The sequence below is a fragment of the Hippocampus comes genome, unplaced genomic scaffold (assembly GCF_001891065.2).
Source record: "Hippocampus comes isolate QL1 unplaced genomic scaffold, H_comes_QL1_v1.1 scaffold29, whole genome shotgun sequence".
In the NCBI taxonomy this organism is placed as follows: Eukaryota; Metazoa; Chordata; class Actinopteri; order Syngnathiformes; family Syngnathidae; genus Hippocampus; species Hippocampus comes.
The window spans coordinates 2,607,254-2,620,396 of NW_017805820.1; the positions used below are offsets into that span (position 1 = coordinate 2,607,254).

At 42.3% G+C, this 13,143-nt stretch overlaps 1 protein-coding gene across 1 annotated transcript in view; it reads left to right on the forward strand.

Moving 5' to 3' along the window:
- sphkap (SPHK1 interactor, AKAP domain containing) overlaps positions 1-13,143 on the forward strand; it is a 34,817-nt gene that overhangs the window by 3,077 nt on the left and 18,597 nt on the right. Inside the window, exon 3 of the mRNA XM_019886004.1 lies at positions 60-170. Within this exon, the coding sequence (XP_019741563.1) occupies positions 60-170 (111 nt within the window). The remainder of the gene's footprint in view (positions 1-59; positions 171-13,143) is intronic.

A 13,143-nucleotide genomic window follows, 5' to 3' on the forward strand; every position in this document is an offset into this window, starting at 1 on the left:
AAATGGTCATTGTTGTCCACCTATGTGTTGTACATCAAAGGTGATCGATTTTGTGACAGGTTCTGTGCGGTAACGGTGTGCTGGACTCATCAGACTATTGGCTGAGGAATAACAAAGCTCTGTGCAGACTGGGCCTGCTGGACGACAACACAGAGACCAGCTGCACCATGGTGAGAAGCAGACTGTAAATGATGAAACATGTGCACCCTTTTTGGCATCTGATGAGCTGTGGCCAACACACATATATGTCTATAAGACAAGTGCAAATACAAACATTTCTAATTTGGAATGTGGAAAAAAAACGTGTGTTACACATTTGAATGAAAACTATTCAAAATGGTCATTGTTGTCCACCTATGTGTTGTACATCAAAGGTGATTGATTTTGTTACAGGTTCTGTGCGGTAACGGTGTGCTGGACTCATCAGACTATTGGCTGAGGAATAACAAAGCTCTGTGTAGACTGGGCCTGCTGGACGACAACACAGAGACCAGGTGCACCATGGTGAGAAGCAGACTGTAAATGATGAAACGTGTGCACCCTTTTTGGCAACATAGATGAACCTGTTCACTTCTCATGTGGAATCCTCAAGTTCTGGAAGCCACAAACGACAGTGGGCCAACAGTTCTAACTCTCACTGTCAAAACGATGATGTTTCAGGACAACTCCATTTGCCGTGCACACACTCGATATAGTGTGATATACGTTCGGATAGTTTTACGTAAACGTGAATCATCCAGAAAAAGTGTTTACCAGTCAAGGCGATCGCTCACGATGCTGACGTTGGCCTTGGACATTTTCGAAGGATTGTTCAAAGCCGACAAAAGGAAACGTCCTCGGATCAATTCTTTACAAAACACCAGGCGAAAAACACTTCTGAGAGAGAACATGGACTAAAGGGGGCAAAAAAACGATGAGGACGCAGTCAAGTTAAATGACCATCATTTTTATTCTTTACTCTTTTCTTAGTTTTTTTACATTATGCACAACTCTCATTTATTGTGCAATAATCTAATTGTAACATGTATATGTTATATATTTTGATGCATTTTTATGCTTAACAAAACATTTATGTCAGAATTTTGGGGGGGCTTGGAACGGATTAGGGCATTTACATGGAAAACGCGTCTCTACTTACAAAAATTTTCTAGTGAAGAAATTTCTTCTGGAACCAATTAATTTCGTAAGCAGAGGTACCACTGTACAATATATGGACCTTGTTTGCCTGGGGCCAGGCCTGGAGGTGGTGCTCGCTGGCGTGCCCCCGGTGGCTCAGCCTGCACCTACGGGGCCCAGCTGGGCACAGCTCGAAAAGGCAACGTGGGTCTGCCTCATGAGTTCACCACCTATGGCAGTTGCCAAAGGGGTCAGGTGCGTTGTGAACTGGGCAGCGGTCAAAGGCGGGGACCTTGGCTACAGAAGCTAGCTCTTGGGCAATTTTACCTCTGCGCCAGTGCGCAAGGCAAAGAAATTCCGATACGACATCGTCGGAGTCGCTTCCAATCATATCTTGGGCTCTGCTACCAGTCCTCTGGAGAGGGGTTTGACTCTCTTTCACTCTAGAGGTCCCCATGGTGAGTTGAGAGGGGGTGTTGTCATACTAATGTGTCAAGTCGCGGGCCCCTCGAATTGAGAGGAGCCAGATGAGGTGGCTCGGGCATCTTATCAGAATGTCTCCTGGATGTCAACTTGATGAAAATCAGAATTATCCATATTTTTTTTGAGAAGGGTGAATGTTGATATGCCGTTTTTGAAATCGAGAGGCAATCAATACAATCTAAAGCAATGCAACTGTGTTTCAAACTTTGATATCAACAAAATGTCTGGCTTGATATGGCTTCATAAGATGCATTTACACAAAAGATGTCTCATCGCAGTGTCATATTTAAGACCTTTTCACAGAGGACTCTATTTAATTCCCTTTGAAGGAGATAAAAGTTTAAATAGCTACTCAGAGTGAAAGGCCGCTGTCTCTCATAACATAATGTGAAATCTCGTCCTAATAAATAAGACCCACACAACAGCGGCAGCCTGATAATAAGACTGCATTTCATCTCCTCGAGGTGGAATGAAGTTGCTCACCTTTGGCCCTGAAATCTCATTCTTTCCCCCTTTTCTAAAAAAAAAAAAAATTTTCCGCAGATGTCAAATGTTGGTGGTTCGAGGCAACCCACATTCATTGAATAAACAAGAGCGTACAAGTCATCTGCATAAGGTATCTAATTTATTGTTGCGAATCCTTCAACGTGACTCATCAAACTCATCACGGTCCGCTAGTCTTTGCAAACGATTCATTTAAAGGTCATCCATGACGCGGCTCGAGGTCTTTCAGCAACTCGCGTGCGCCAAGGTGCGCGCGCACGGTTGGAACCGTGACGCGTGCCCGAAGGCGCGTGTGCGTGGCTTTCTCGCGTGCGCACCTTAGCGCGATGGTAGAAGAACGTCACAAGTGCAGCTGACACCGCCGGGCTCGTTGTGTTAGACGAGGCGGTACGAAATTCACACTTTCACTTCTTGGACGCTCGGGGACGCGCATGTGGACAGGAGAGTGACCCGGGCACCGTCACGCTTTTGTGCTGTGCTTTTTGGACAACCTCTCGGAGGAAATTTTCTCACCCGTGGAGGACGGTTTGCCCGTTTGGACATCATGACAGACGCAAAGTGCCTTCTGAAAACACCATGGTAATGCAGATTGTTTTTCTTGGGCTCAAAAAAAAAAAAAAAGGGGACGCGCATGTGGACAGGAGAGTGACCCGGGCACCGTCACGCTTTTGTGCTGTGCTTTTTGGACAACCTCTCGGAGGAAATTTTCTCACCCGTGGAGGACGGTTTGCCCGTTTGGACATCATGACAGACGCAAAGTGCCTTCTGAAAACACCATGGTAATGCAGATTGTTTTTCTTGGGCTCAAAAAAAAAAAAAAACCCTGCAAAAATGCAGACTGTCAACTGGCACGATTAACACAGTGCAGCATTTTGTCGCATTTATAGCTACAGTATTGTAATTAATGAGGCGACGGCACTTAATTGGCGTGTAAACTGGGGCGAAGTCTTTGAAAGCCCTTCCTTTGCGTGTTGTGTCTCGTATTATGATGCAAAGTGTTCAAAGCCAGCATCACCGGGGCACCTGACAAGATGTTCAATAACTGGTTTGCTGGCTGAAATCTTCCTTCTCTATTCTTTCGATTCCATATTAACCTCATTTTTCCATCTCTGTGTATGGAAAAAAATGCCTTATGCATGCATAGTGCACTGATTGTTTTGCCCATTTGAAAAAGGTATCTCTCAAAGGGACGAAACGAGTAGGCTGGCTGGTTCGGTTACAGAAATAAAATATCAGCCGTGTGTCTAAGTTGTCTTCCTGTGATGAGAGAGAGAAAAAAAAACTGAGCACAAGGACTGACCTTGAAATAATTGTGTCTTCTCCACATTGACTAAATAAACTGACTTAACAGATACATTTAAAACTGACTCATTATAAACGATTGTAAGTGACATTTAATTAGTGAAAGGATCACTAGGACTATTTTCTTTGTTTACATCGCATTTGTCCACCTGTTACCACGCAAAGTTGGAAGGACGCAATTGAAACTGCCCCATTGGAAAAATCTGAAATTGACACACGCTCTCTCTTGGCTTCTTGAAAGACAAACATGGGAAATTAGGACAGCAGACAGAAGGAATTATTCGTTTCCAAAAACAGCTGAGAAAGAGAGAAAATAATACCAGCTATTCCTACAAGAATCTGCTCTGCGTAAAATATCAATGGCAGACAAGTCTTACTGTCTTTATGTCACATTCCTAGCAGCAGTCTCTGCAAAAGTCTGCACGCTTCTTGACAGGTGTTTTGTTGTGTGCCTCAGAGAAGGCACTTAATAGCCCATCAGATCCACTTATCTCCTGTACATCGTCTTGTCCCTGCACTTCCAGCTCAGTCGTTTTTTTTTCCCCCGACACCATAATTTGCCCTGGGGAATGTTCCCTGAGATCGAATAGATGGTTGGTGGTCCTCAGGCTTTTTAAGGGAAAAAGCTTACAATTAGCTTAGATATATGTGAGGTACAGAAAGACAACCGCACTCTTGTCCATTAGCACCCGTGCCCTATTTCTCTGTGAAATTGCTCCATGTGAGTGCAATTGCAAAGAAGCTTTGGTTGTTATGTTGTTTTAAAGCTGACATTCAACAGATAAAGCATTCCAAATGGATTTTTTTTTTTTTTACCCTACAAGAGCTACCCAGACATTCACATGCAGACCCACCATAGTTTCACGCCACCTCACCCTCCCCTGCCTCTTAAAGACACATGATAGCAGCGATTTTTTTTTTGTTTGGACTGTGTCTTAAAGAGTGTGTTTTAATCAGGTGAAGTTTGTTTTAATGGGTTTGAAGCATGCGGGATGGGTAAAAGGATTTAAAAAAAATAGGGGTTCAATGTAATTGGCAAATTACAAATGCAAAGTACTTTGGGTGGCTTGGTGATGAAGTGTTGCCTTCACAAGTGAAAACACAATGGAATGCTGTTTGGTTTTCAGTTCCTTGCACTCGCTTTTTAGATTTGGTGCTCATCATGGGCCAGTTACCTGTTACAAGGTCTAAAAAAACAAAACAAAACGCAAATACTTCCCATTCGTGGTTTGAGCTGTTTTCTTCTTCTTCTTATTTTTGAGTCATGAGCGCTGATTACATTGAAATCAGGATACATCATCTCATATGTTTTCTGGCACTTGGTTCATTAAAAATAACGTATCAACAATCATATCTTGTCCAATTTCTCAACGGAAGCGGCCCACATATGCCATTCCCGGTAACCTGCGTTCTGACAGTTAGTACTCTTAAAGTACTGTATATGACTCCAACTTGCATTTCTTGGCTTGAGAAGTGTGAGTTAGAACACAAGTGGCAGGCAGTTTACTGCTCAAGTCAACATTTTGACAAGAATTTGCTCTGACATTTTTTTTTTGGGGGTCTTACAGTAATTTCCAATCATCTGCCATGTTTGAAGACTCTGAATCTGTGGAGGTAGACGGAAGCAGCACAGAGAGCACAGTAGCCTCTACCATCAGCGCTTGTAAAAAGGTAAGAAAGAAAAAACAGTGTCATGGAGGAAAATAATCAATCCTCATCTCAGTGGGGCCCTTTCTTTGTCTGCTGCATGGATTCTTCTTGAAATGTGTATTCCAGTTTTGTGCCAGTTGGTCTGTTTGGGGGCTCCTTTCCATTGCATCCTTTGGGGGTAGCGCAATAAGCGCAACCGCCGGGCCTTCAGGTCAACTCAATAGATGTATCGTCTCCCTCTTCCAGGGAGAGAGGAGCACAGCCAGAATAGATCATTGGACTGGGGTGAAAGCTAAATTGAGTTTCCATTTCCAGTGTGTTTGGGTTCATTTGACCTTTCTCTGAACATTTTTGTGCAGTTACCATCACACTCACTGTGCATACTTGCCTGTAACTCACGAGCTGAACTGCCTTCCGCTTGAATGTCCTGATATCCGTCTCATTATTGGACTGCAAGTTCTGATGAGCTGTGGCCAACACACATATATGTCTATAAAACAAGTGCAAATACAAACATTTCTAATTTGGAATGTGGAAAAAAAACGTGTGTTACACATTTGAATGAAAACTATTCAAAATGGTCATTGTTGTCCACCTATGTGTTGTACATCAAAGGTGATTGATTTTGTTACAGGTTCTGTGCGGTAACGGTGTGCTGGACTCATCAGACTATTGGCTGAGGAATAACAAAGCTCTGTGTAGAATGGGCCTGCTGGACGACAACACAGAGACCAGGTGCACCATGGTGAGAAGCAGACTGTAAATGATGAAACGTGTGCACCCTTTTTGGCAACATAGATGAACCTGTTCACTTCTCATGTGGAATCCTCAAGTTCTGGAAGCCACAAACGACAGTGGGCCAACAGTTCTAACTCTCACTGTCAAAACGATGATGTTTCAGGACAACTCCATTTGCCGTGCACACACTCGATATAGTGTGATATACGTTCGGATAGTTTTACGTAAACGTGAATCATCCAGAAAAAGTGTTTACCAGTCAAGGCGATCGCTCACGATGCTGACGTTGGCCTTGGACATTTTCGAAGGATTGTTCAAAGCCGACAAAAGGAAACGTCCTCGGATCAATTCTTTACAAAACACCAGGCGAAAAACACTTCTGAGAGAGAACATGGACTAAAGGGGGCAAAAAAACGATGAGGACGCAGTCAAGTTAAATGACCATCATTTTTATTCTTTACTCTTTTCTTAGTTTTTTTACATTATGCACAACTCTCATTTATTGTGCAATAATCTAATTGTAACATGTATATGTTATATATTTTGATGCATTTTTATGCTTAACAAAACATTTATGTCAGAATTTTGGGGGGGCTTGGAACGGATTAGGGCATTTACATGGAAAACGCGTCTCTACTTACAAAAATTTTCTAGTGAAGAAATTTCTTCTGGAACCAATTAATTTCGTAAGCAGAGGTACCACTGTACAATATATGGACCTTGTTTGCCTGGGGCCAGGCCTGGAGGTGGTGCTCGCTGGCGTGCCCCCGGTGGCTCAGCCTGCACCTACGGGGCCCAGCTGGGCACAGCTCGAAAAGGCAACGTGGGTCTGCCTCATGAGTTCACCACCTATGGCAGTTGCCAAAGGGGTCAGGTGCGTTGTGAACTGGGCAGCGGTCAAAGGCGGGGACCTTGGCTACAGAAGCTAGCTCTTGGGCAATTTTACCTCTGCGCCAGTGCGCAAGGCAAAGAAATTCCGATACGACATCGTCGGAGTCGCTTCCAATCATATCTTGGGCTCTGCTACCAGTCCTCTGGAGAGGGGTTTGACTCTCTTTCACTCTAGAGGTCCCCATGGTGAGTTGAGAGCGGGTGTTGTCATACTAATGTGTCAAGTCGCGGGCCCCTCGAATTGAGAGGAGCCAGATGAGGTGGCTCGGGCATCTTATCAGAATGTCTCCTGGATGTCAACTTGATGAAAATCAGAATTATCCATATTTTTTTTGAGAAGGGTGAATGTTGATATGCCGTTTTTGAAATCGAGAGGCAATCAATACAATCTAAAGCAATGCAACTGTGTTTCAAACTTTGATATCAACAAAATGTCTGGCTTGATATGGCTTCATAAGATGCATTTACACAAAAGATGTCTCATCGCAGTGTCATATTTAAGACCTTTTCACAGAGGACTCTATTTAATTCCCTTTGAAGGAGATAAAAGTTTAAATAGCTACTCAGAGTGAAAGGCCGCTGTCTCTCATAACATGATGTGAAATCTCGTCCTAATAAATAAGACCCACACAACAGCGGCAGCCTGATAATAAGACTGCATTTCATCTCCTCGAGGTGGAATGAAGTTGCTCACCTTTGGCCCTGAAATCTCATTCTTTCCCCCTTTTCTAAAAAAAAAAAAAATACGTCTTAAGCTCACATCTGGATTGATCGCAATGTGAATTTAGTATGTCGCTTTGACTTCCATTTTAAGTCATTGCGTCATCACATTTGCCCTTTTTGCCATGACTGTCCTTCTCCTTTTTGCTTTGTGCTTCCTTCAGTCCATGGTCATTTCTTTCTAACAGATTCCCTTTCACGTGAGCATAAACAGATGCAACCTCTCCTCCCACCGCATCAACTCTCAGAATTTGAAACGATAAATTGCTCTTCTGACTTAATTCTCTGTCGGGCTGTCGACACATTACAAGGCCAATCAGTCAAATGGGGGGCATGCAATTGATAATGCAGTCTCTGGCGTTTCACTCACAAAACTGAACTGCAAACAAAAGCAGAAAAGCCGGCGGAGTGGAAAACACAAAGACATTGTAAGAGATGGATTGTGAAGTGAATTGGAGCGTGGCACCTAAACCGCAATCTTATTACTACAAGCTATCACACTGCTTTCTTTGCGGTGTCACCACATTGCTAACGTTCAGTGGATCGCTGTTAAGAATGGAACAAGGCAATCATCGGCCCAATTGCTTTGATGGCTGCCTCTGATTTGTTTGGAGAAAAGGTGCTTGCAATGAGAATGTATTTTCTTTAATTACTGTAACTCTGAATCAAGCACTATCACATGCAGTTGAAACCTGCCGTGTTCACTCTGCAGAATAGTGCGAATAGTGGCCTTCAATGAAAGCTGTGACGTCTTCAAAAAAACGCAAGCGTCACAAGGGGTGAAATTACTGTAACTCTGAATCAAACACTATCACATGCAATTGAAACCTGCCGTGTTCAGCAGCAGAATAGTGCGAATAGTGGCCTGACGTCTTCAAAAAAACGCAAGCGTCACAAGGGGTGCGTTTATGTGTCATTTCAGTTCATCGATGTAAAACATTTGCAAGCGTTCCAAAAAGGCTGGATTTTTTTGGGTCCTAGAAAACTGTTCTGACTAAAATACATTTCAATAACTTTCACCTCAGTGAATGCTCTCAACTCACTAGATGCTATAGTTCCATCCATCCATCCATTTTCGAGTCCACTTATCCTCACGAGGGTCGCTGACACGCTGGAGCCTATCCCAGCTGTCATCGGGCAGTAGGCGGGGTACACCCTGAACCGGTTGCGGGCCAATCACAAGGGCACACATAGACCAACAACCATCCGCGCTCACACTCACACCTAGGGACAATTTAGAGTGCCCCATTAACCTGCCGTGCATGTTTTTGGAATGTGGGAGGAAAACGGGAGTACCCGGAGAAAACCCACACATGTAAACTCCACACAGGAAGTCCGGACCCTGGATCGCAACCTGCACCTTCGCACTGCGAGGTGGATGTGCTAACCAGTTGACCCATCATGCCGCTATGCAATAGGTAGAAATACAAAATAATAAATGAAATACGACAACAACAATAATAGTCATTAAAAATAATGGTTTAAGAAGAAGAAGAAGAAAAAGCTTTCTTTGTCTCACAATGGAGAAATTCGCAATTTACAGCAGCAAAAATTCTGAAAAGGAGAAAGTAGAAAAACAGAACAAATAAATTCGTACTTTTACATTCAACCTAACTATGCCAGACTTAATTGATTTTTCATAATTGAGCCAACCCATACGGAACTGAGCCGAAAACTATGAGCCCAAGACATGAACCAAACCATACAGTGATTTTGCAATATGTTCCACTCCTAACCCTTCGCAAAAAGTAGTACATTCACGTAGAAGTAAACTTTTTTTTAAATACTAAATGGAGGCCGTATACTGTGTACTTTTCAAATACTATTTATAAACTTCACAGGAGTATGCTTGAGTATACTTGTCTTGTACTGAAAAGTATACAGCCAGGTACTTTTAGTATCCTTTTAAAACTTAATTTGTTCCCGTTTAGCATGAAAAAGTACATTTTAAATACCTAGACTTGAGTATGCTCGATAAAGTAAACTTCATATCTACTACTTTTTCGTAAGGGAATCGCAATTTGAAAAACAATTGCAATTAAAACAAAGTACTGTGTGCGTGCGTGTGTTTTAGAGCTCCGCTCCCATGAAAATTCTACCAGCTGCCACTGCTCCGAATAAATCAATTGATGCAGGGATTTTGTTTGTTTGCTTTATTCATTTTGTACACTAATTAACTCCAACCTTCCAATATTTTTAGTGGTTAAAAAAGATTTTTCAAAAAAGAGTGAGTGCCGGAAAGCAAAAACTATGAGCTTCATAAAATATGAAAACATTCCGATTTTCCGTTTTCCCCTCACCCACCTCTGGCTCGAGGATGTTGTCTCCTTTAATCAGTCACTCATGTTGTATGGCACTGAATCTCATCTCAACCCAGAGATATTTGACATGAGAATTTTGACATCGACGTATTTTTTTTACTCTTTGGCAAATAGAAAGTTAACTTCACTGTAGTGTACTGCTATCATCGCATTCTCTCTCAATTATGGATTCATATTATTATGACATGGAAATTGAATATCTAGCATACAAAAAGAAATTCGGGGCTTTCTTTTTTTTTTTTTTTTTTGATTCTTGCCGTTGTCAGAATGTCCTATTTTAACACCGTCCATTGCTTACATCCTTTGGCCTCCGGGGCTTGGAAGCTCGAGGAGAACAATCCATTCGTCATTGGATTCAAGCAAGTCTCCACGTTGTGACATATCCATTCCTTGCCCAGAGAGCAGAATAAATATGCCATCAGCCACAGCTGGAGCGTTGACTTACGACAGGAAGGTGAATCTTGTTATTTTAAACATGCTCATCTTTGCCTGGAACCTCAGTCTTAATGTCTGCCTTCGTGCGGAACATACTAGTCCTGCATTATAAGCTGGATTGTGACCCGATTTATCACTGCGCTTTGTTATGGAACGAGCCAGTAGAGTAGGATCAAGTGAAAACCTTGGGCTTCTTTCAAGCTGTCCATTTTCTATGCCACTTAGGGTAAAGTGGGCGACAGGCAAGGTACACCTTGGATTGGTCACTAGTCCATCACACCGCACATATAGAAAACAATCATGGACGGAAACAAAAAAAAAAAAAAGAATTGCATGATCCCGTTTGAATTTTAAGTGGCTGATTTACTAGGTTTGCACTTGGAAAATGTACACAACGTTCAACTCACCCAAATAAATGTGGAAGCTGATTTACTAACCAAGTGCACGCAGGACCGCATCTAACAAATGCGCAAAATGTCTCCGTTGTTCATTTTGCACCTTCTGAGAGGAGTATCATCAAAATCAAACAAGTTTAGCATGTACGCCATCATTCAACGTACCTGAGATGAATTACGCCGGCTGATATCGTGCGCTTTAAATATTGGTTCCGGAAGGCAGGCGCAAACCCGCATGTAAAGCGGCGCTAGCGTAAACATTTTTGAAACACCACAAACAAAATGATCACGACATATCATCTATTCAGCGGCGTAATGTTTAGAGCTTGTGAAAAACCCAAGGGATGATTCCAAATTTGTTAATAATACATCGTGAACGGGGTTGGCATATCGAAACTGAGCCGAAGCGTGGAGGAGTGCGGTGCAATGTGCATTGGGGCAAACTGGGGACAAGTAGGAGTGGTGACAGCGCCGCCACTTCTGCACGACTCCAATTAGACTGCGGTGTCAAATCCAACACTTGATTAGGGCGTACGCAAGCGCCGCGCGCATTGCCAAATGTAAAGGGGGCCTAAGCGCTGAGGAGTTCATCCATATTCGCTTTGTTTTTGGAAGAAGGTGACACATACATGCGATTCAATTTAATGCTCGAAATGGTAGCGCGTAGGAAAGACAGATTCATCTGTGTTAAAATAGGAAGAAGTATGATTTGTTCACAGCTACGGCTGCTGTTAAAGCGCGACATAAATAGCGTTGAGTTGAATTACCAATTGACCCGTGACTCTTTTGTTGTGACTTTCGGCTCTTGCCACAGCTCGCGTCATTTGTTTGGGTGCATACCTGACTACTACTACAACTCACCCAAAGGTGTCAAGATTAATCGACAACTAATCGATTATCAACTAGTTTTAATAATCAGGTCATCATTTAAATTGTGTCATCAATATAAGACTTTTGCAAACATCTGCTTTTACCTTGACAATGACCGAGCCAGTTACTGAATCCGTTTATAGGAGGTTGATGAGCATGAACATAAATCCCGCTTGTGTGATATTACTTAATTTTTAATGTTTGGTTGTTTGTTTGTTTTTTTTTAAACCGATAAAGAATAGCACATAAACAACAATAAAATTGGTTATTGAACGGTAATCAATCCAACTCAAATTAAATGCTCAACTATAATGTGCATGTTTTCCATTAATACCTGACACCAATAAGAGTCAATATGTTTATCCGTGTGTGTGTGTGTGTGTGTGTGTTCATATCATCGGCAGTTTATTACACTGACTGTTAAATCATGATGTGTACTAATGAGGATTTTTTTTTTTGCAAAGCCACCATGTTTTTTTCAATTAAAAAAAAAAATCAAAAGATCTTCATATTGATTGAGTATGCCGTTTTAACGCAAATCTGGGGCACTAAGAATGCAGCGAGCGAATGCAGGGTGAAGAGAGCAAAGCAAATTGGCTGTGACTGTTGGAGCCCATAAATAAGTCTGTTTGGAAAAAAAAAACGTCAGATGTCACGCTCTCATCTTTTATAATTGTTTTCACAAGCTGCCAATACCTGCAGTACTGGTTTAATATGGTGTATAGGTTTATATTTGAGCTGGCAAAAGAAGAGCGTGCTCGTCACGAGTGCACAGTAAATACTGGAGTTTGATTTGATTTGAAAGTAAACAGGAGTCACAGTAAAAGCAAGAGGGAGACAGAAAGAAGGGCAACAGCTGCGTGTGGGAGGATGAGAGAGAGAGAGACAGAGAGAGCAGGACAAATCTTCGAGTGTCAAATGAGACTGAAATGTTCAGTAATGGTTTTGTGTATTGACCAAGTCTGTGCATACATTATTGTAAGGGGAACATGAGATTTATTTGTGGGCATGTGATGAAAGGAAACTGGCAGCTGGTCACTGTGCATGTTGTTGAAGATTTGACACAAAATAGGATTTATGTGTAAATATGCTCGAACAATTAGAACCAGTCTGTTTTCCTCGAATGCTGCGGTCTACGACACACATACGATACACACATGTGCAGGGTGTAAAATTCCATGCTGTACTCAGGCTTAAAGTTGGCTCAATTACTTGAGCACTGGCCCAGATTCTACCAAGCAGTGACTTTCCCTTCACTTCAGAAAGATATTTTTTTTCTTCTTCTTTTGTTTTTAATGTTTCCATTGTGAATTGTCCCAACGTTTCAGACGCATACCATATTACTTTTCATCTCTCCTTTTGTTGGGTTAGTAGTTAGGGCTGAACAATGAATCAAAATCAAATCGACATCGCAATGTGGGAGAATATTGAAATTGCAAAGGCGACAATTTGGGGAGGCCGAGGGTTTGCTCTCACTTGTCTTCCGAGCTTCTGTTTCCTCTATAAACACGAACAAGCCACGTGGCTGAAAGAGAAATGTGATGCGCCTTGAATGCCGTGTCGTGTTTTTTTCTTCCAGAATTTTTTTTCCATTGGTATCGATCGTGTGTCTATCGCCATAACATAGTGATTTATCGCCCAACCCGATTGTCACTGTTTATGAGCTCATGCAAGTAGCACATAGCACTATACCACCACGCTGAAGGAAACCAGCCTGA